The sequence below is a fragment of the Diceros bicornis genome, chromosome 31 (genome assembly GCF_020826845.1).
Source record: "Diceros bicornis minor isolate mBicDic1 chromosome 31, mDicBic1.mat.cur, whole genome shotgun sequence".
Classification (NCBI taxonomy): Eukaryota; Metazoa; Chordata; class Mammalia; order Perissodactyla; family Rhinocerotidae; genus Diceros; species Diceros bicornis.
In genome coordinates this window covers 23,108,649-23,129,558 of record NC_080770.1, presented here as the reverse complement: position 1 = coordinate 23,129,558, position 20,910 = coordinate 23,108,649, and the positions used below count along the sequence as shown (strand labels likewise).

At 48.3% G+C, this 20,910-nt stretch overlaps 1 protein-coding gene across 12 annotated transcripts in view; it reads left to right on the top strand.

Moving 5' to 3' along the window:
* Positions 1 to 988: 988 nt before the first annotated feature.
* MADD (MAP kinase activating death domain) overlaps positions 989 to 20,910 on the top strand; it is a 37,999-nt gene continuing 18,077 nt past the window's right edge. For 2 of the 12 annotated variants that reach the window (XM_058526979.1, XM_058526985.1), the window contains exons 1-21: positions 990 to 1,233; positions 4,465 to 4,624; positions 5,238 to 5,834; positions 6,239 to 6,542; positions 7,064 to 7,195; positions 7,632 to 7,745; positions 8,685 to 8,765; positions 10,209 to 10,387; positions 10,733 to 10,968; positions 11,167 to 11,323; positions 11,600 to 11,703; positions 11,796 to 11,986; positions 12,365 to 12,618; positions 12,870 to 13,009; positions 13,824 to 13,925; positions 15,666 to 15,768; positions 16,138 to 16,324; positions 16,421 to 16,571; positions 17,164 to 17,370; positions 20,121 to 20,221; positions 20,809 to 20,892. In XM_058526979.1, the coding sequence (XP_058382962.1) occupies positions 4,563 to 4,624; positions 5,238 to 5,834; positions 6,239 to 6,542; positions 7,064 to 7,195; positions 7,632 to 7,745; positions 8,685 to 8,765; positions 10,209 to 10,387; positions 10,733 to 10,968; positions 11,167 to 11,323; positions 11,600 to 11,703; positions 11,796 to 11,986; positions 12,365 to 12,618; positions 12,870 to 13,009; positions 13,824 to 13,925; positions 15,666 to 15,768; positions 16,138 to 16,324; positions 16,421 to 16,571; positions 17,164 to 17,370; positions 20,121 to 20,221; positions 20,809 to 20,892 (3,486 nt within the window). In that variant the 5' untranslated portion in view covers positions 990 to 1,233; positions 4,465 to 4,562. Of the gene's footprint in view, positions 1,234 to 4,464; positions 4,625 to 5,237; positions 5,835 to 6,238; positions 6,543 to 7,063; positions 7,196 to 7,631; positions 7,746 to 8,684; positions 8,766 to 10,208; positions 10,388 to 10,732; positions 10,969 to 11,166; positions 11,324 to 11,599; positions 11,704 to 11,795; positions 11,987 to 12,364; positions 12,619 to 12,869; positions 13,010 to 13,823; positions 13,926 to 15,665; positions 15,769 to 16,137; positions 16,325 to 16,420; positions 16,572 to 17,163; positions 17,371 to 20,120; positions 20,222 to 20,808; positions 20,893 to 20,910 lie in introns of all 12 variants that reach the window. The other 10 variants (XM_058526982.1, XM_058526986.1, XM_058526987.1 and 7 more) reach the window with 9 other exon arrangements.

The following is a 20,910-nucleotide window of genomic DNA, read 5'->3' as shown; positions in this document are numbered from 1 at the left end:
TCCTGCCTCCACCACTTCCTATTTTCCCCACAGCGCCGCAAGAGAAATTCTCTGCTGTCACTCTGCGGCTTGGCCATACATGCCTCAGGGCCGCCTCGCTGATAGGTCTGGCGCTGTTTGTGCAGGAAGACCAAAACGAATACAGGATAAGAAACAATTTCTGGACTGGGGGTGAGGGCCGGGCATTGAGGAGGGAAGCCTGCGTCCTTTCAAATCCGCCTCCAGACTCAGAGGAGGGAGGCAAGTCAAATGACAGCCTTGGCAGTGAGAGGGCACCTCCGTGAGGGTAAATGGGATGCTGAGGCTAGATGCCCCCTCCCCCCTGAATGATCCGAGTGCGCTCGGGTTATCTTTCTGTGGGGGAGTCGGTGTCGGGTTTTCAGAACTAATGCCTCAGCCATGCAATTGTGTGCGTGCCTGCGTATAATGCCTTAGTTTTTCCATTGGCATCTGAAAAGGAGGCCCTTTTCCCGGCCGCCACTCCCTGTGGGACAGGAACAAAAGTCCCATGAGGCCAGGTGGAGGGTGCCCTGACTCGGGTTTGGCCTCTCCAAAGGGCTGGACTCCATTTCCCAGCGGGCACCGCGGTGCCAGTCCCGCCCCCTTTCCTCGGAACGCTCCCTGTGTAGGTGATACCGCGGCCCCACCTTCCGGCCTCGAGTCCCCCCGCTGCCCCTGAATTGGTAGGCTCCACCGCCGGGGCGGCAGGCTTTCCAGCCCAGGCGGCTGGGCACTTCCAAATCGCGTGCGGGGGGAGGGAGGTGCGATGTGGGGGGACAGTCGGAAAGTCTCAGGGGCAGCTGATCTTGAGAAGTCGCATCCAGATTAACCCACGTTTCGTCCAAATGGACTCTATTACCATGTCGAATTAAAGTCTGTTTGCGCAACCTAAACAAAATGTATTCTTTTGGGTCCTCCCCTTGGCACGCAGCGGCGCTGGGCTGGCCCAGCGCTCCCCAAAGCGTTCCCACTCCCACACGGATAGGTGTGTGCGTAGCCGCCCTTCTCCCGAGGTCGGCTCCACCGGTTTGGTGCAGCCCTGTCCCCCCGGGGGTGAATGGTACGGCCTCCGGTCCCCCCTCCGCCTGCCCCCTCTCCCCGGGTAAGAGTGGTACGCGCCCCCCGGTGCAGACGCGGAACTGGCGGGCGCTCGCAGCGGCGCCGGGGAGCGACCGACGCTCAGCTGCCGGGGGACGTCCGGTCGGGCCTGCCCGGTACCCCGAGGCTCGGGAGGTAGGAAGGTCTGGCCCTGGGGGCCCTGGAGGGGTATTTGGGACTGGGCTTCTAGGAGCACTCCTGCGGCCCTGAGAGGAAACAGGAGCTCTACAGGAGAAGGGGCCTCTGAGGAGGCCCTAAGGCAGTGTGAGGGGGCGTGGGGTCTCGCGAGCGGGTTGGGGGGGGGTCCGTAGGGAAGGAGGCGGGGCTAGAAGTCGGGGCGCACCGGGCCGCCGAGGGTGTGCGGGCTGCGGGCTCCTTCCCTGCGGGGTTGGCGGGCGGCGCTGGTTCCGGGATTGGGGAGAACTGTCCAGCAGGTGAGGGGGCGGGCAGAGCTGTCCAGCCCCGGGCCGGAGCCAGGATAAGCACCTCGCGCGTGCGCGCGCGTCTGCGTGTGTGTGTGCGTGTGTGTGTGTGCGCGCGCGCGCGCGCGCCTAATTTTTGATTAGGGTTTGGAGAACCACGTTTTGTTCTTTAAAAAAATTGTTTTCTTTTTTAATTTGGTGTTTCATAATTGGCTTGTTGGAGAGTGGAGACACCGTTTAATCTTTCCTGCAACTGCTTCCCTCCCCATCCTCGTGCATCTCTAAATTCTTCCTCCTTTGCCTGCCCTTCCCTCTTCCCCAACCCTGCCTATGGCCTGCCTCCTTCCTCTCATTCTCCCCCGCGCTGGACCAGTTTGTGCTGATGCGCTTGCAAGGTCACTGCCTGGGGAGGGGGAGGAGGGCGAGAGTCTCCTGTTATGCTCACGTCAGCAAAGATGTCATATCGCTCTCCGGTTCCTGTGGTTTTACTATGACATCCTGCCCAAAACGAGGGATGAATCCAAAAGATAGGTTAACGTGGCCATTTGTAGGTTGAAAAGACAGAGATAACTTCAAGGTCTGTGGATTCTAAATCGGCATCTGGATGGTGTGGATGGTGATGTAGGACTTGAGCAGATAGGTATGCGTTTTGAGCTTGATGCTTTTGCAATATAGGAGCTAGGAGCCGGGGGCTCCACGTTAGGAAATATGGTTGAGGCAGGAAGCAGAGTCTGAGCCTGGGTGGATACGAAGATGGAGTGTGAGTTGTAGGTGGTGTTAGAGGACTTAGGGTCTTCATGAGGAGGAAAGGGAGAGAGAAGGGGAAGAAAAGCCTTGGTTATCTCTGCAATCTGAATAACTGAAGGCACTGGCTATTAATGAGATATGAATTGTGGCTAAAAATCTATCCTATCACTAGTGACTAGAATAGTCACGAGATCTCAGGGTCGTTGTGGCTCTGGAGGGAGATGAGCACTATAGAGGAGGATAATGACTTGAGTTTTATCAAATAATTCTCAGTGGAGAGAGGCTGAGATCCCACCAAGAGTAGAGTCTGATGCCTAATGTATTAGAAGATGCTTTGGGTGTGATCTTTGAGATTTAGGCAAGAAAGGGCTCCTGATTTTCAACGTAAAGAGATTTCAAGGCTTAGCCTTGAGCTCTGGTCCTGTAAATTCTGTTTTATTTTAAGATACTTTGGCTCTCACCCTAGGCATTTTCCACATAATTGTTTATAGAATGAGTTTTGCTTTTACCAATCTCCCATTTCATTTCTGTGTTTCCCTCCCCTTCTCATTCTGCCTGGGAGGAGCTGAGCTCAGCTCTGTAACAGTGCCCTGCCTTCTGCAGGATGCTCATGACTCCACAGAAGTGGAGAGAACCAAAGGACTTTTTGGGTGGTAATGATGCCTGGAAATGAGCATATGGCATGCTTGGAAACTTGGTTTTGGTTGTGTGGAAAGGAGATATCTCTGTCAAAATCTGGAATTAGGACAAAGTGCAAACTAAAGACAGAAGGGGGAGGAGATAACCTAATAATTAGCAGGTGCTGTCGGTGGAAGAGGTGTCTCCATATCCAAGGAGAATGAATTGTTATGGGCCCCGGCCTACTCTGGAGTAGCAGCTGCTAGCACTTTGCGGTCACCAAGCAGGGGAGGAGCTGTGGCTCTGCTATAAATAGTGCTGGGAGCCAGAGTCGCTATGGAGACAAAACTGAATCCTATTACCTGCAGGTCCTCTACTGGGAGCAAGAGAAAGGAGGGGGCAGTATTTTGAGGATTTGAGAGGTGTGTAAATAGGTCTTTTTTATTATTAAGTAGAAGAGAAAAAAGATAGAACTTCTACTCGTTATCTAAATAGAACTTCTACTCGTTATCTAAATCAAGTAGGGCCTTAAGCATACAGGGAGCGTGTATGTCTGTGTGTATGGGAGTGCACGCAGCAGCAAAGAAGGGAGTGGTGTGTGTGTATGAGTGTAATGAGAGTCTCTCTGTGTGTATAGTGAACAAGGTCTTAGTATGGCTGTGTGTGGAGCTCAGAGGTGAAATCTTAGAAGCACTGAAAATAGCCTTATAGTTGAGTGAAACATTTCATTTAGAGAAGTGTATGGAGACCTGATAGGAAATAAATTATAATTCAGACCGTGTAAGCTTTTCTTAATTTTTGGATTATGGTTTAGAAGTTTTTCTGAGCACCTCTCCCTGTCCTTGCAGAAATCTTGTAAGATATAGGACAAGGCCTCATCTGTGTGTATTGTGTTACTGATTCCCATCCTGGGAACAGAATAGAGGAGAAAGATGGATTCAGCACCAAGGGCAGAGCTAGTAGCAGTAGCCACTGGGCCCCTTTCTTGCTTGAAAAGGGGAGAAAAATGGTTTAGATGAAGCAATTGGGGCATAGATATTCTTCATTTGAGATTGCACGGGGTAGAGTAGCCAGCTGTCGTTATTGTCTGAGTGCAATTAACTATACAATCTATGTGGTAGTTTCACATCAAGCTGAATGCAGAATGTTGAAACAGAGAATAATTAGGTTTCCATCTAGAGCTAGGAGTGCAGATTAGTGCTGATTAGAGAGTCTGGTTTGAGCCTGATCCACCCTGCAGCAATCCTAAAAATGACTTAATTTTTGTTATCCTAAGGACCGAGTCCAGATTAGGCTAATTGGGCCTGTTTTTCAGAAACAGAGCCCCAGGGGTGAGGCTGGAAATGAGCTGGTTTGTAGGGAGGGGGAGGTGAGCCATTATTTGTCCTACTTCTTGACATTTGACTCTGTGAGCTCATAAGCCTGGACTGAGCTCCAGGCTAGGAAAAGTGTCAGGTTCTCCTATCTTTAGTACTAAAATGGAAGACCTTCTGACTTATGCCCTTGGCTGGGATGAAGCTGAGAGGGATGTGTCCCTTGTGCACAGCAGTGGATCTTATCAGTGCTTTTTTCCTTTTAGACTTAGATTTTCAGATAATATCAGAATTCCTCCTGGGAACATTGACTCCTTGCTTGGTGCCTTGAAGTTTTTCTGAGATGAACTGATGAATTGGAACCATGGTGCAAAAGAAGAAGTTCTGTCCTCGATTACTTGACTATCTAGTGATTGTGGGAGCCAGGTAACCAAGAAGAGACTAATTTTTGTCTTGTCATCTAAGGTAGCCACAAAATGTGTAATTATTCCCCTTCCCTGCTTCCACATTGCTTTGCATGTCTCATTCTTCCCCTATTATTTTACCCTGATAGGAACCTTGATGCCAGTAGTGAAAACAACACCGTCAGGTGGATTGAGAGTATTGGGGTGAAGGAACAGAGAGAGCAAAATTCTGCTCTTAAGTAGCATCTTTGTGATTTGAGCAAATATACTCTATATCCCCCAGTTTTCTTATATTGTAAAAAGGAAAAGTACATTGTGTTCCTTCTCTACCTACCTATGCTCTTTTGGTCATTCATTAGCTAATACACCTTGAAAGGTGCTAATCATCTTAAGGTGTTAGTGATCGTTTTATTGTTGCCATTTTCCCTTCATTTCCGGATAGGTGTCTTCATGACAGTGCAGACTTCATTTAGCCTACCAGCTAAATGTGGCCAGCAGCACTCATGTTTTCCAAGGTCCTGCAGTTAGGTTACTCTATCCTACACTGTATTTTGAGATTTATTTCTTGCCTGTGGTTTACATTTGAAAGAGCCTCTTGTTCCTTCAGGCTGCTGAATTTGTCTTTGTATTCTCAGGCACCCGAGCAGCGATAGCGTGGCCCAGACTCCTGAACTGCTGCGGCGATACCCGTTGGAGGATCACGCTGAGTTTCCCCTGCCCCCGGATGTGGTGTTCTTCTGCCAGCCAGAGGGCTGTCTGAGTGTGCGGCAGCGGCGCATGAGCCTGCGGGACGACACTTCTTTTGTCTTCACCCTCACTGACAAGGACACTGGAGTCACGCGTTATGGCATCTGTGTTAACTTCTACCGCTCCTTCCAAAAGCGAATGCCTAAGGAAAAGGGGGAGGGTGGGGCAGGGTCCCGTGCCAAGGAAGGACCCCGTGCTGCCTGTGCCTCAGAAGAGGTTGGCACTGAGAGCTCGGAGAGTGGCTCGTCCCTGCAGCCTCCCAGTGCCGACTCCACCCCGGATGTGAACCAGTCTCCTCGGGGCAAACGCCGGGCCAAGGCGGGGAGCCGGTCCCGCAACAGTACTCTGACGTCCCTGTGCGTGCTTAGCCACTACCCCTTCTTCTCCACCTTCCGAGAGTGTCTCTATACCCTCAAACGTCTGGTGGACTGCTGTAGTGAGCGACTGCTGGGCAAGAAACTGGGCATCCCGCGAGGCATACAAAGGTGTGGTTTGCCGCTGACGCTCAGGAGAGAGGGGAAGCGTTTAGAGATGGGGTAACATTGGTCTGTGAGGGGTGCAGGAAGTTGCCTCTAAAACCTAAGGTCCTTCAGACCTATTTAGGCATATTATGTCAGTCCTCACTCAGCAAAGACTGCTGCAGGGTTAGACCTCTTACTATAATTGTGTTCGGAGGGATGCTGGGGAATTGGATGTTTCGTGGCGGGCGGGATGATAAGTCCTGCTATGTATACATTTTTGCACTTATTCTTCCTCTTGTATATACCTCTGGTTCTAGCTGAGCCCAAAGAGTGAGCTTTTCCAATTGTCATCATTATATTACATTGGGTCACAGTGGGGTATCAGCTCCTGGTACTTATGTGTCTGTTTCCTGTGGTCTGCTCCTCAGAGACACCATGTGGCGCATCTTTACTGGATCACTGCTAGTGGAGGAGAAGTCAAGTGCCCTTCTGCATGACCTTCGAGAGATTGAGGCCTGGATCTATCGGTTGCTGCGCTCCCCAGTACCCGTCTCCGGGCAGAAGCGAGTAGACATTGAGGTCCTGCCCCAGGAGTTCCAGCAAGCTCTGACCTTTGCTCTTCCAGACCCCTCTCGATTCACCCTAGTGGATTTCCCGCTGCACCTTCCCTTGGAACTTCTGGGTGTGGATGCCTGTCTTCAGGTGCTAACCTGCATCCTGTTAGAGCACAAGGTGAGAGGGCCAGCTTTTTAGACCCTTCTAGGGAAGGGGCTTTGAGATCTGGCAGAGGCTGGACCATGAGCTCTTTGAGGACAGGGACTACATCTTTTTCATCATTTTGTCTCCGGGAGGTAACACAGTACCAGGTATAGAGCAGCTACTCAGTAGGTGGGGATTGAATTAAGGGACTGGTATCATGTGGGATATATTCAGAGGGCTTGCCACTCAGTTGAATTATCCTTGACTATGCTGACCTAATTCTCTGGAAGTACCAGTAGTTCTGTTCTGGTGAGCGGTCCTGGGGTTGGGGGTGCAAGAACTAGGAAGGTAAGGGAGTGATTCCAGGGAGGCTTACTACAGTGCTTGAATTGGGAGGTGGCAGGCAGAGTGGCACGTGGGGCAGTGGGAATTGTGGAAATTAAACTCCCGGAGCCATAGACGGTGAAACAGAAATTAAATTGTGGTGTTGGAGCTGTTTTGTCATAACCTTTATTTATGCTGTTGAGTGATCCTTATGGTGTTGCTCGTGGCAGGTGGTGCTACAGTCCCGAGACTACAACGCGCTCTCTATGTCTGTGATGGCGTTTGTGGCAATGATCTACCCCTTGGAGTATATGTTTCCTGTTATCCCACTGCTGCCCACCTGCATGGCATCGGCAGAGCAGGTGAGTCTCAGGGTGTCTTCTGGCTTTGTCACCCTCTGTCTTACAACTCAGTCCAGCTCCAAAGGAGAAGGCTCAGTGCCCAAAGAAGTTGTAAATCAGTAGTGGTCCTCAATCCCTTATCATAACTTATTTGTCTGTAAAATCTGACCTGACTCGAACTGATCTGATGGCAAAACTTACGCTATTTATGGTTTTTATTTATCACAGTTAATGTTAGTGATACTGGCTACAACACTGCAGGTGTTACATAACGTACAGAATATGACTGTTACCTTTCTAAAATCTGAGAAATCCCAAATTTTGAAACATGTCTACCCTCGAGGGTTTTGGAAAAGGGATTGTGGACCTGCATTTCCTTATCTAGAAAAACGCTGACTCGGTAAGTGGTCACAATAGGTTTTGTTTTTGTTTCTTACCTTCTTTATTCTTTCTACAGCTGCTGTTGGCTCCAACCCCGTACATTATCGGGGTCCCTGCCAGTTTCTTCCTCTACAAACTGGACTTCAAAATGCCTGATGATGTGTGGCTAGTGGATCTGGACAGCAATAGGGTGAGGTTCTTGGCTGAGGCGTTGTAGGGTCTAGAATAGGATTGAGTTCTGTTTTTCTAGATTACTCCTAGGAAGGTCCTAAGTTTGTGGGTGATTTCTATTGTGAGACTCATTGAAACAACTTTCTTTTAAATGCTGTTTTTACTTTAGTGGCTAAATAGGCCCTTGGTTAGGACACAAAGAGTTACAGAATTTGGGCCGGCCCCGTGGCTTAGTGGTTAAGTGCGCGCGCTCCGCTGCTGGCGGCCCGGGTTCGGATCCCAGGCGCGCACCAAGACACCGCTTCTCCAGCCATGCTGAGGCCGCGTCCCACATACAGCAACTAGAAGGATGTGCAACTATGACATACAACTATCTACTGGGGCTTTGGGGGTAAAATAAATAAATAAAATCTTTAAAAAAATAAAATAAAATAAAAAAGAGTTACAGAATTTAGTTTTGCCAGAGTTAAGTGCTCCGTCACATCTTGCAAGAGCAGTAGGGTAGTTGTGGTTGTGGGACCATTACATATGGTGTAGATCATCTGATGGTTTTCTTGGAATATAGTTTTTAGTAAGAAACTGTCTTTCAGTGCAGACTTAAAAAAAATGTATATTAACTTTCTGCAGTGTGAGTACATTCAGACTTCCGTAGGAAGCCCTTATATGTGTTCATTGTAAAACTTTAGAAAATACAAGTAAGTATAAAGAAATAAATAAAAACCTATTATCTAGAGATAGTCACCAATAACGTTTAGGTATATTTCCTTTCAGGTGTGTACGTATATGATATACATGTGTATATGTATATCTTCTATATGTGTGTATATAATGTATGTATTCACCTGTAAATAATAACATTGTGTATACAACTTCCTATTCTTCTTACTGACCCTTATGTAAAAGAAACTCCTGAGCAGTTAATTCTAAGGTCATGCCTGTTATCTTTTTTCTGGTGCAGGTGGTTGCCCCCACCAATGCAGAAGTGCTGCCTATCCTGCCGGAACCAGAATCATTAGAGCTGAAAAAACATTTAAAGCAGGTAAGTGAAGAAAGAAGAAAAGGAGGAGGAGCAGTGGCTGCTGCAGGAGGCAGGCAGCTGTTGTCAGGGCCAGTTTCCTTTCAGACCCCAGTGGAGTAGATTTTCTTAGCCTGGGGTGGGCTTAAGAAGAGGTGTATTCCATTTCTGGGTGGCAGGGTGGATCCCAGAAAGGGCTTTTTAGATTCCTTCTTATTCATTGTTTGCCCTCCCACCCTCTAATGCTTATAATGTTGTATAAATTAGCCCTTCTCTTTCTGTTTCTTGTCACGTCTGCCATTCTTCATGGCCTTGGATTGTTCTCTGAGTCTTATAGAGAGGGAGGGAGTTAGTGGCTTAGACAGTCTGGCTTGTTTTATTTTTTCCTCTTGAATTGATTCCTAAGTCCCTATAGAACCCTTTCTTCAAAAATTCCTTTGAGTAATCCTTGAAATGAATTTTTCATTGATTGATTTTCTTCTTCTTCTGCATGCTGAACACAGTACCTAAAGGTAACACACGACGAGGCCCCCCTTCGTTTGCCCTGCTGTGTGTGTGATGTAGGACCCCCGTAGATAGCTCTGTATTTCTTTTCAGGAATCCCTGCTCTCATGTGAAGGGTCTTCAGGAATCTCTGTCTGTGTTGTCTGAGTTACTTAGCAGTACCTCTGGATGATGTCTATTTGGGTTTAAATGGGTCATTTTGTATCATCCCTCTCACTTGCTTCCTCAATGCTGATGTAATATGATATCTTGCTGCTGCAGAGTCTGGTGAGGATTGCAAGTTCAGAAAGTTCTCTAGCTGTCTTCCTTTGTGGTGTTTTCATTCTTCATGACTGCTTTAGTATGACTAATGAAATAGGTTGATATGTGGAATTGTACTTTAATGTTTGTAGGAGCTAAAATCCTTGGGCTCATTGATCCTGTGTTCTTACCCCTGCTCCTCAAAGTGTGGTCCATGGACCAGCAGCATTAGCATCACCTGGGCTTCTTAAAAGTGCAGAATCACCCTAGACATGCTAAATCGGAATCTGCACTTTAACCACATCCGCAGGTGATTCCTAAGCCCATGAACATTTAACAAGCACTGCTGGCCTAGACCAGGGGTTTTCAAACTACCCCATAGAGCCTCTTAGGGGCTGATCATGTGAGGCTCTGGGTTCCTTATGTCCTTCAGAGCAGCTCTACTTTTACATGTTTCAATTGTTTGTATTTCCACATAGATTTCAATTGAAAAACAAGATTTTGTGACTAAAATAAATTTGAAAACTATTACCTTGGACTTCAGATTTAATCAAGTTGCCTTGAGCCAGGTTGGCTTAAGCTGAAGATCTACGTAATTCTGATTATTTTCTAAAGGTTAAAATATTTGGATTCTTATTTCAAAGATGAAGCCTCTTTCCTAGGAGATGAGATTGGCTAGCCGCCCGGGAATCTGCCTTCTATGAGGGATTTCTTGTTCCGTAGGCCCTCGCCAGCATGAGTCTCAACACCCAGCCCATCCTCAATCTGGAGAAATTCCATGAGGGCCAGGAGATCCCCCTTCTCTTGGGAAGGCCTTCGAATGACCTGCAGTCCACACCTTCCACTGAATTCAACCCACTCATCTATGGCAATGATGTGGATTCTGTGGATGTCGCAACCAGGTATGACCAAGCAGACTAGATGATCACGAGCCCTTAAATTGGTCTCTGCTCACTCAGTGACCTTGGGGCAGACTACTTTCCTGAGCCAGAGTTTCTTTGTATATAAAACATGTATAATATTTGGTTATATTTGCCGCCTTAGTGAAAGCAAAGAGAAGAAATAGTTCATCAATTTTAGGCCTTGAGTGAAGAAGGAGATTGATGATTCTTTAAGATCTCTCTCCCCTTGGTGTTGGAAGCTGTTAAATGATGACTTAGGGAGGTGGTGCGAGACCTTGGCGCGTAGGAATCCTTACTCTGCAGGGTGTGGGACGCGGATTATCTCACCATCCCCTTCTTCCCCAGAGTGGCCATGGTCCGTTTCTTCAACTCCCCCAACGTGCTGCAGGGCTTTCAGATGCACACACGTACCCTACGTCTCTTCCCGCGGCCTGTGGTAGCTTTTCAAGCTGGCTCCTTTCTAGCCTCCCGTCCCCGGCAGACTCCTTTTGCTGAGAAATTGGCCAGGACTCAGGCTGTGGAGTACTTTGGAGAATGGATCCTTAACCCCACCAACTATGCCTTTCAGCGAATTCACAACAGTGAGTCCACCTGCCCTCTGCTCTGCCTCACCTTCTGTCTTTGTCCTCCGGATGGCTTCTCCCTTTACGGTTTCTCTTTCTAATCGTTGGCCTGTCCCTTTCATTCTTATTTTGCTTTAGATTTTTTCCTGCCTTTCTTTTATGTTTTGCTTGCTTTTTTTCCCTTGTTGCTAACTCCTCGTTTTTCTCCTTGGGTAGACATGTTTGATCCAGCCCTGATTGGTGACAAGCCAAAGTGGTATGCTCATCAGCTGCAGCCCATCCATTATCGAGTCTATGATAGCAATTCCCAGCTGGCCGAGGCGCTGAGTGTGCCACCGGAGCGTGACTCTGACTCTGAACCTACCGATGACAGGTGAGCAGTCCCTCTGGCAGCAAACCAGTTTTTTAAGGTAAAGAGGCTCTCATTAGCCCTTATTTAGCACAATGACAAAATCTCATAGGATTTAGACATCAGTCTTTGAAGCCTTGAGTTATGTTTTGGTTGACGGTTTTGTGTTAGTTTCCTTATTTTATCTCGTTCCCTGGCCTTGAGTTAAGAATGCTCCTCTTTCTATTTCTCCTAATGCTGATTCTTTTCCCTGCCCCTTCTTTCTGTTTTATTTTTATTTTTGTGCTCTTCACTCTGCAGCGGCAGTGATAGTATGGATTATGATGACTCAAGCTCTTCCTACTCCTCCCTTGGTGACTTTGTTAGTGAAATGATGAAATGTGACATCAATGGTGACACTCCTAGTAAGTGCACTTGGGGAGAATGGCCAGCTCTGGGCAGGGTTTGGGGTTCTGGGATGGTGTTGTCAGTACCTGCCGCCCTTGGGTTTTGGCAGATGTGGATCCCCTGACTCACGCGGCACTGGGGGATGCCAGTGAGGTAGAGATTGATGAGCTGCAAACCCAGAAGGAAGAAGAGGAACCTGGCCCAGACAGCGAGCACTCTCAGGAAAACCCGCCACTGCGCTCCAGCTCCAGCACCACCGCCAGCAGCAGCCCCAGCACTGTCATCCATGGAGCCAGTTCTGTACGTGAGGACTTGGAGGGGTGGATAAGTGGGAACTATTATGTGGGACCTCTATTAGGAAAGCTGGGATGGAGCTATTCATTTAATTTGCTTCTTTCTTCACAATCTCCCATCTTCCCTTCCATTGGTCCTAGAGCTTAGAGCCTATGAGATATAGTTTTGACCCCAGAAGGAGGTCACCGGGCTTTGTTCAGGGTTCAGCTAAGATCCCCCTTGTGTGGTTTGTGAGGACAGAGAATGGGGGTGTCACAGAGATCTTTTCTCATACATTCCCTAGGATAGGAATCTGACAGGCCTGGCCCAGCCCTGCCAAACTGAGAATACAGGAAGGCATCACTGGGCACCAGGTGATGACTTTTTATTTGATATGACCTTTAGGAACCTGCTGACTCAACAAAGATGGATGATAAGGCAGCAGTGAGCGTCTCCAAGCCCCTCCCTACTGTGCCTCCCAGCATTGGCAAATCGAACATGGACAGGCGTCAGACAGAAATTGGAGAGGGGTCAGTGTGCCGGCGAACCTATGACAATCCATACTTCGAGCCCCAATATGGTTTTCCCCCTGAGGAAGATGATGATGAGCAGGGGGAAAGTTACACTCCCCGATTCAGCCAACATGTCACTGGCAATCGGTGAGAGCCTGGGGGTTCCTTCTAGATGGGTGACTGAAGGATCTCCTACAGTGGACCCTGGGCAAGGGTTAATCAGAAAGTCTGAGAAGTCTGAATGCTCTCGTGGTCCTGCCATCCCCAGAGGATGGTGCTTTGATCCAGGCATTTAGGAATTGTGGGAAGGGAGCGGTGACTGCAGTGTAGCGTCAGGTCCACACGCCCAAGGTTAGGTACCCCTGCCTGGGGCTCATAGGTGCCACTGTGCATTCAAGGGCTCAAAAGCTGCTGCGGCCCAACAGCTTGAAACTGGCAAGCGACTCAGATGCAGAGTCGGACTCTCGAGCGAGCTCTCCCACCTCCACCGTCTCCAACAACAGCACCGAGGGCTTCGGGGGCATCATGTCTTTTGCCAGTAAGTGCCTTCAGCTCTCTCATGCCTCTGTCCCATTTTCTCTCCAGTAGGGCCTGGCCACTGCAGATGCTGCTTGGAACTTCCGACGTTGGGTTGGGTTGGCATTATCAAGCCCCAATTCAGGTCATTTGGGTGATACTGGACAAGGTATTTTCAGGAGAGGTCAATAAAGAACAGAGACAGGATTAGTCGTTATCTTTATACCTGGTGGTTTCAGTCTGTTTCAGGTAAGATAGCTGGTCAACTGAAAAATAATCATTATATTAAAAATCATACACTTGTACGTATATTTTGTGGAAATATTCTGGTCAGATTTGATTTGGGTATATATCTTTGCCTGGTGAAGGACGTTTTTGCGAACCTGCTTTGAAATCTATATGAGGTTGACTTTTAGAGAATATTTCCAGAAATAAGGGGTGGTGTTGGTTAAAGATTGAAGCCAGACTGGGCACCAGAGAAAGCCAACAGCCGGGATAATTGTGGTTGTGAGTTTTTTAGAAGCCAGGGAGGAACAGCACCAACTTTAGAGCAGGCACTCATTAACTGCCAGCTTTCATGCTGAGTTAGCAGTGGATGAGAGGCTTGACTATTGTCATAGGAGATAGTCAGAGAAGGTTGTTATTGGGTTTTGAGCAATCCTGGCAGTGGCCCCTTTGTTTGCCCTAAGTTAGACTTTGTCTTGTGAGAGATAGATCAGAGGCACTGGGATGCTGTTTGAAAAGGAGGAAGGTGAAGGTGATGTGACAGTCATTGGAGTATAATGCTTTGATTCCTTATCCCCTAACTCACTATTCTCGCACCCTCCCCTTGATAGGCAGCCTGTATCGGAACCACAGCACAAGCTTCAGTCTTTCAAACCTCACACTGCCCACCAAAGGTGCCCGAGAGAAGACCACGCCCTTCCCCAGTCTGAAAGGTAACGACAACCCTCCTTTTGCCAAACCAGGATTCTCTGGGAAGTATTTCAGGCCTCTAAGTCCTTGTCAGGAGCCCCGTGTATGATGAATTATTTGGTCTGGCTGTTGCCTCTCATATTGCTTCTCATGGCTTTCACTGCACATCGTGGGCTCTTGCTGGTTTTCAGATGGAAACTGTCTTTGTAGCTAAAGAGAAGGCCCTGAGATATCATTCAGGATAATAGCAACTGTGGGATTACTGCTGCTTCTGGGAGAGCTTTGTCAGAGAAACATAATTAACACGGGGTCCCCAGCTGCCACCAGTGATCTTCCAGGTTCCTACTGTGTGAACTTAGGACGAGCTCCGTCCCGAGGATCTGGCCCACCAGGGATGGTTGTGAAAAGCCTAGCAGTGTTTACAGAGTCAAGAAGCCTCTTACTTTGGCTTCATGTCAACTGTAGGGCCTGTGAGTGGGCCAGATAGTATTGGTTGGCTTCTAGGGGCAGTTAAGACCCTATTTGATTTTCATTTGTGGTCTCTGACAGTTTGAAGGCCTGTTCTGAATTTATGCTGACTTTTCTTTGTTCTCTCTGGATGTTGTGCTGAGATATTTAATCTCAGTAGAAAGCACAGTGAGAAGCAGCTCCATGTATTTTTTAACTGACCTCTCTTCCCACTGATTAAAAATGTCGGAAATCTAAGGAATGTTTGGTAGGGATGGGAACATAAGCTAGATGGACAAAAGGACATCGTACCTGGTGGGGTAGGGAACTAGCTAGTACTGTAGAACGAATCCACACGTGGCTCCGTAGGTTAGGGATGGAAAGGTGTTAGCATCCCTGGCTTTTATGTGATAACGGTGAAGAGGAGAGCAGTTGCAACGCCTTCATTGCATGCTGATGCTTCACTTCATCTGCTGCACTTGTCACTCCCATCCACCTCCCATCCTCACACCACCACCCCACTTCCCACGACAGCATCTGCAAGATGGGTCTTTTCCCTCTGCACAGCCACAGGCCCTCTGGACCCCTATGCTAGATGTTTCATGAAAACCAGTGGTCCCTCTTTCATGCATGTGCCTGTTTAGTACCTGAAGGCTCCTTGTGTCATTTTCCCTGCCCCGGGCTTGGAGAGGCCATAGTCTTAGGGATGGTCTTTCCTAGATAGAGCCTTAGTTGTCTCCTAGTCACTTGGCTTCCAGCTCCGAAGTGCCTAAGAACCAAGGTTCTGTGCACTAAGCTTTGGGAGAATGCTCACATTGTCTGACTTACAGCTCCATTGAGGGATATAAGGGTTGTGATATCGTGGTGCACCTACTAATTGTGTATTTTGTGTCCCAGTATTTGGGCTAAATACTCTAATGGAGATTGTTACTGAAGCCGGCCCCGGGAGTGGTGAAGGTGGGTCTTGCCTGTGAGCTGTGCATGATCTTTTTCTCCTAGCATCTTCTGTGCCTGCCTGAGGGCCATCCTCCTCATGGAGCAAGCAGCATCACACGAGTGACCTGCCTTGTCCGTCCCCTGTGACACCCATGCTTGCCCGTGGGGCGTGCTGCTGGTGCATGTGGAGTGGCCTGAGTCTCCATCCCCACTTCCTCCACGTTGCCATGGCTGGTTTCTACCTATATGTGATGGCCTGGTGCCACCCTCACCCAGCCCTTCTGGGGAATGGGTATGGGGCATGGCTACCCAGGGCTGTGCTGACACTAGCTATGGGACTGCAATAGTGATGTCTCTCATTCCTACCTTCCCGGCTGTAGGAAACAGGAGGGCCCTAGTGGACCAGAAGTCGTCTGTCATTAAACACAGCCCAACAGTGAAAAGAGAGCCTCCATCACCCCAGGGTCGATCCAGCAATTCTAGGTAATAAATGGCAGAGCTGTTTTAAAGGTTCTCTGATAGAGGTAGCAATTCCTGCACCAAACTTTAGGGATGCTCAGGAGTGGGAAAGAAGCTATCACTTGGGTAGATGAAATCAGTTCTTGCCATCACTTCCTATTCTGACTCCATCCGCGTGCAACAGTAATAGCTCACGGCGTGGGGGAGAGTGCAACAGCAGTGGTGGGTGCTTGGGCAAACCAGGCTATCTGGAGAGCGGGGCGTGCATTGGACTTGGATATTTGGAGACTTGGCTTTGTGTCTTGCCCCTGGAGGCAAACAGTTAGTCTGGTGAAAGGGGGGATGCTCTGCAAAGAAGCTGATGACCACAGAAATGGTGTGTGGACCCCGTAGTGAAAACCAGCAGTTCCTGAAGGAGGTGGTGCACAGCGTGCTGGATGGCCAGGGAGTTGGCTGGCTCAACATGAAAAAGGTGCGACGGCTGCTGGAGAGCGAGCAGCTGCGAGTCTTTGTCCTGAGCAAGCTGAACCGCACCGTGCAGTCAGAGGACGATGCCCGGCAGGACATCATCCCAGATGTGGTCAGTGTTGGGGGTAGGAGTTGGAATCAACTGGGAAGAGGGACCTGGACACCAAAGGCAATTTTATCAACTCTAGCCCCTGGGTCATTGTTGCAGGAGATCAGTCGAAAGGTGTACAAGGGAATGTTAGACCTGCTCAAGTGCACGGTACTCAGCCTGGAGCAGTCCTATGCCCACGCAGGTCTGGGTGGCATGGCCAGCATCTTTGGGCTTCTGGAGATCGCCCAGACCCACTACTATAGTAAAGGTAGGGATCGTCCCAGCTGGGAAGCATGCCGTCCACAACTCTCCCACTTGTCTCCGAAGAAAGTGAGCTTGTCCCCGAAGAAAGTGAGCTTGTCCCCTTGACAAGTTTCTCAATGCCGACATGCTTCTCATCGGGGGCTTCGGGATTTTATTTTCTAATGCATGTTGATATGTGCTGGGTATTTTTCTGTCATGAAAAATAAGATGTCAGCTTTTCTTTCCTTGCTCTTCTTCCATTCCACATCCTCCTGTATCCTTGCTTCTCCCACCTCATTTCCATACCTTGATTCCTGCTCACTATTTCTTTTTTTTTTTTTTTTTTTGTGAGGAGATCAGCCCTGAGCTAACATCCATGCCAATCCTCCTCTTTTTGCTGAGGAAGACTGTCCCTGGGCTAACATCTATGGCTATCTTCCTCCACTTTATATGGGATGCTGCCACAGCATGGCTTGACAAGCGGTGCCTCAGTGCGCGCCCAGGATCCGAACCCCGGGTTGCCTCAGTGGAGCACATGCGCTTAACCACTACGCCACTGGGCCGGCCTGTGCTTACTATTTGTTTTGACCTTTTCCTATATTTGATCTTTTCCTCAGAACCAGACAAGCGGAGGAGGAGTCCAACAGAGAGTGTAAATACACCAGTTGGCAAGGATCCTGGCCTGGCTGGGCGGGGGGACCCAAAGGCTATGGCACAGCTGAGAGTTCCCCAGCTGGGACCTCGAGCACCAAGTGCTGCAGGAAGGAGTCCTAAGGAGCTAGACACCAGAAGTTTAAAGGAGGAGAATTTTGTAGCATCTGTTGGTATGTATCACTTGTTTGGTGTGGTGGAGGGGTTCTGCCTTCTTAAATATCCCTTCCTCCTTTCAATTCATCCAGAATCCCACCTTTCTCTTCCCCATGCTTTGCTTTCTGGAGAGGGAGATAGGTCTGTGTCCATTTCTAATGGTATTTCTTTATACTTCTCTATCCCTTATGCTTCATTTCCAGCCACCCCCACCTACATGTTAAAGGAAGGATGGAAGTTTTGCTTAGAGGACCCAGTGAGGCTTAGTGCGGGGAGTCTGACCTGTACTCCTAGTCCCATTTTTATTTACATCTGGATTTCTGCACATAGTGGAGAGGCCACGTGGGCTCCTGGAAGCTATAAGGAAGTTGATAGATGCATCTTTGGGCTATAAAACTATAATCATCTGGGTCTCTCAAGCCAATTTCCCCCATCCAACCATTGCACTGCCCTCGAATTTGCTCCTCTGGGGCATGTCCGGCAACCCCATTTTCCTGGATTCTGGACCTCGAGGTGTAGATTTCTGAGTCAGCTTTTCTTTAAACCTTTCCCTACTGGACTTGATTAAGAGCTTGCTTACATTTGGTGTTTCTCCATTTCCACTAAGGCAGTGCCTTAGTGAGCTCTCTGGGTGTCACCTCTGTTTGACTAACTCCCTACCTGACCTTGAGTCATCTAGGTTGTATCTTTCTTTTTCTGGTTCTAGGTCCCTGGGCAATATGCTTCTAGCTGATGCCTCTCGGCCACATCCATTAGCAGTTGCCTTATGCTACCATAAATGGTAATGAAGGACCAGTTTCCTTTTTAGGGGAGCTACACTTCTCTGGCCAGCAGAATATTGTCCTAGAGGCAATCAACCCTGCCTTTCTCCTGCCTGATGTGATGTTCTAGGAAAAGTACTGACCTGCAAGTCTGGAGGTCTGGAGTGTTAGTCCTGTATCTGACCCCAACTAGGAATACGACTTGGGGCAAATCGCTTCCCCCCTCAGGCTCTCTCTGTCCTTGTCTGGGAGATGAGGAGATTGGACTGAGTAGACTAAAGTTCTTGCAAAAAAAGAGTTGCTATGATCAGTATTCTCTCTTCTTTACCTCTCCTAAGATACTATTGTTGACCATTTAGTGTTGTCTGTTACCTCTGCTGGAAACATTTTCCCAGATGACTGGCTAAGAAAAGGTCTCTTCGTAGGGCAGGCACTGATTCTGAGGGTGAGTTGGGGTTTTTGGTAGCAACAAGGAAGGCCCGCCTGCTGCCTGCACGGGTGGCCTCTGTCCAGTCCAGTGAATCAAACAGATTTGTGCTCATGCTTCTGAAACCCTTTGGCTGCTTGAGGTGATCATCTATCTTGTCTGGAATCTTTAAAAATTGCAGTTGCCCAGGTCATTTGGTAGAGAGCACAGTGTGGTGGAAGTTTAAACTGATACTAAGGTCCGGAATCCTGAGCAAGTGCACCAGCCTCTTGAGGATCAAGAGTGAAGGAGCTTGATTGAAGGCTCTTCCAGCTTGAACATCCTGCAGGGTTTTTACTGCCACACTGAGGTTAGGGTTAGGAATTTGGAGTTTAGTTCGTGAATTGGGGGGAAGGCGTTAGCTCTCTTGATTTTTAACCCCCCAAAAAGAAGATCTCTTTTTATCTCTTGATTTGTAATCCTGTGCCTGAGACTGAATCGCCTTGGGTTGGGGGGTTTCCATTTCGTCTGTCTGACCAGCCTCTGACTCTCTCTGTCTTTCTCTCCTGCTTACATTGCATCTGGGGTAGAATTGTGGAACAAGCACCAGGAAGTGAAAAAGCAAAAAGCTTTGGAAAAACAGAGTAAGGAACTAATGCCCCTTCCTGTTCCCAAGTCCCCCATACCTGCCAACTCCCCAGGCCCAGTTGGGGCAGGCTCCCTTTGTCGGCCCCACCCCAAATTTCCTCTGGGGGGTATTTGGAATGAACGCAGGTAGGTGGTATGTGACTCATAGGTATGTGGCTTGTAGGCTGCTTCTCTTCCCCTCCCCTCACAGCAATCAGGTGTAACAGGGTGTCTACGGAGTACAGTCCCTTAGAACTTGGTTCTCTATTGCTGCCGAGTTGGTGGGGAGAACTTCATTGGCTGATACCTCCCTCACCCATCAGAAGGCCTGTGGGCACAGTTGGCAGAGATGGTTGCTGTCCCTCCGTGTTGAGTCTGTAGCTGCCCAACTCTCTCTGGTGGCTTGCCTAGGCACGCTTTCTTGCTTTCTGTCATTCTGTCCTTCTGCCATACCATTGTGGGTGGGTGGGGAAAATGGGGGTGGTTTTATCTCAAATGTAGAAGTTGTAAGGTGGGGGTAGGCCGTGTCCACTGAAACAGCTTGGTGTTTCTTTATCTCATTGGGCACATCCTTTTCTAGCCCCTTTAGATGCATTTGTTTGGGGAGCCCTGAGTGACCTAGGGACCCTTAAATGGTTTCAGGCACCAGTGAAGCTCTGACTCTGAGTGCAGTGGAATGTGGTTTAGACATTTGTTTGTGGAGCCTTTCTGTTTTAGGGTGATTTGCTCAGAATTTTCTCAGGTTGGGAAGATGGCTACAGAACCCCTTGAGACCAGGTCTCATTTTTCCTACTTGGTTCTTAAGGCGTCTGGGGGCTTCTTCTTCCAGTGGGGCCTGGGGTGGGGCAGTCCCTGGAAAGGTGACTGGGATGTGCTGAACAGGTCTGGATCCAGGCTGTGCTGCTCTCCCACTCCCTTCGCCAGCCTGCCCCCAGCCTCTGTGTACTGAGTAACAGAATCTTCCCCTACCCAGGGCCTGAGGTAATCAAACCCGTCTTTGACCTTGGTGAGACAGAGGAGAAGAAGTCCCAAATCAGCGCAGACAGTGGTGTGAGCCTGACATCTGGTTCCCAGGTTTGTGACAGCCTTGTTGAGAATTGCAAGCATTAAGTTTGCTATCTCAGAATCCTTCTTTAAGTTCAAAACAAAGCAAAACAAAATGACAACCTTGAAACAACATAAATACCCGAAAGTAGGGGAATGATGAAATCAGTATAATATATCCATGTAAGACGGTGTTGGTATCCATTAACAGCTGTATTTTCCGAAATTCGGTGACGTGGGAAAATGTTTACAAAGCTATATACAGTATGACTGCAATTTTATTTTTAAAATTTATACAGAAAAGGCTGAAAGGAAATATGTAAAGGCTTAATAGTGATTAATGTAGGTGCTAGGTTTATGGTTTATTTTTATTTCCTTATTCTTTCATGCATTTTCTACAGTGAGCGTGTATTTCTTTAATGTTTATTATTTTACTTATTATGTAAATCATATGTATTTTATATTGAGGAGAAAAATGATTTTCTCATGACTTGTCTAGGGATGATAATAGAAGAGTGGAGATGGGGAGAAGGAAGAAGATACGGTATTTCTTAGGGAAACTGCGAGTAGATTAGACACCTCCCCTAATGTGTCTGAGCCCCTGTGTCTTGTTTCAGAGGACTGATACAGACTCTGTCATCGGTGTGAGTCCAGCTGTTATGGTGCGAAGCTCCAGTCAGGATTCTGAAGTTAGCACCGTGGTAGGGGAACACCACACT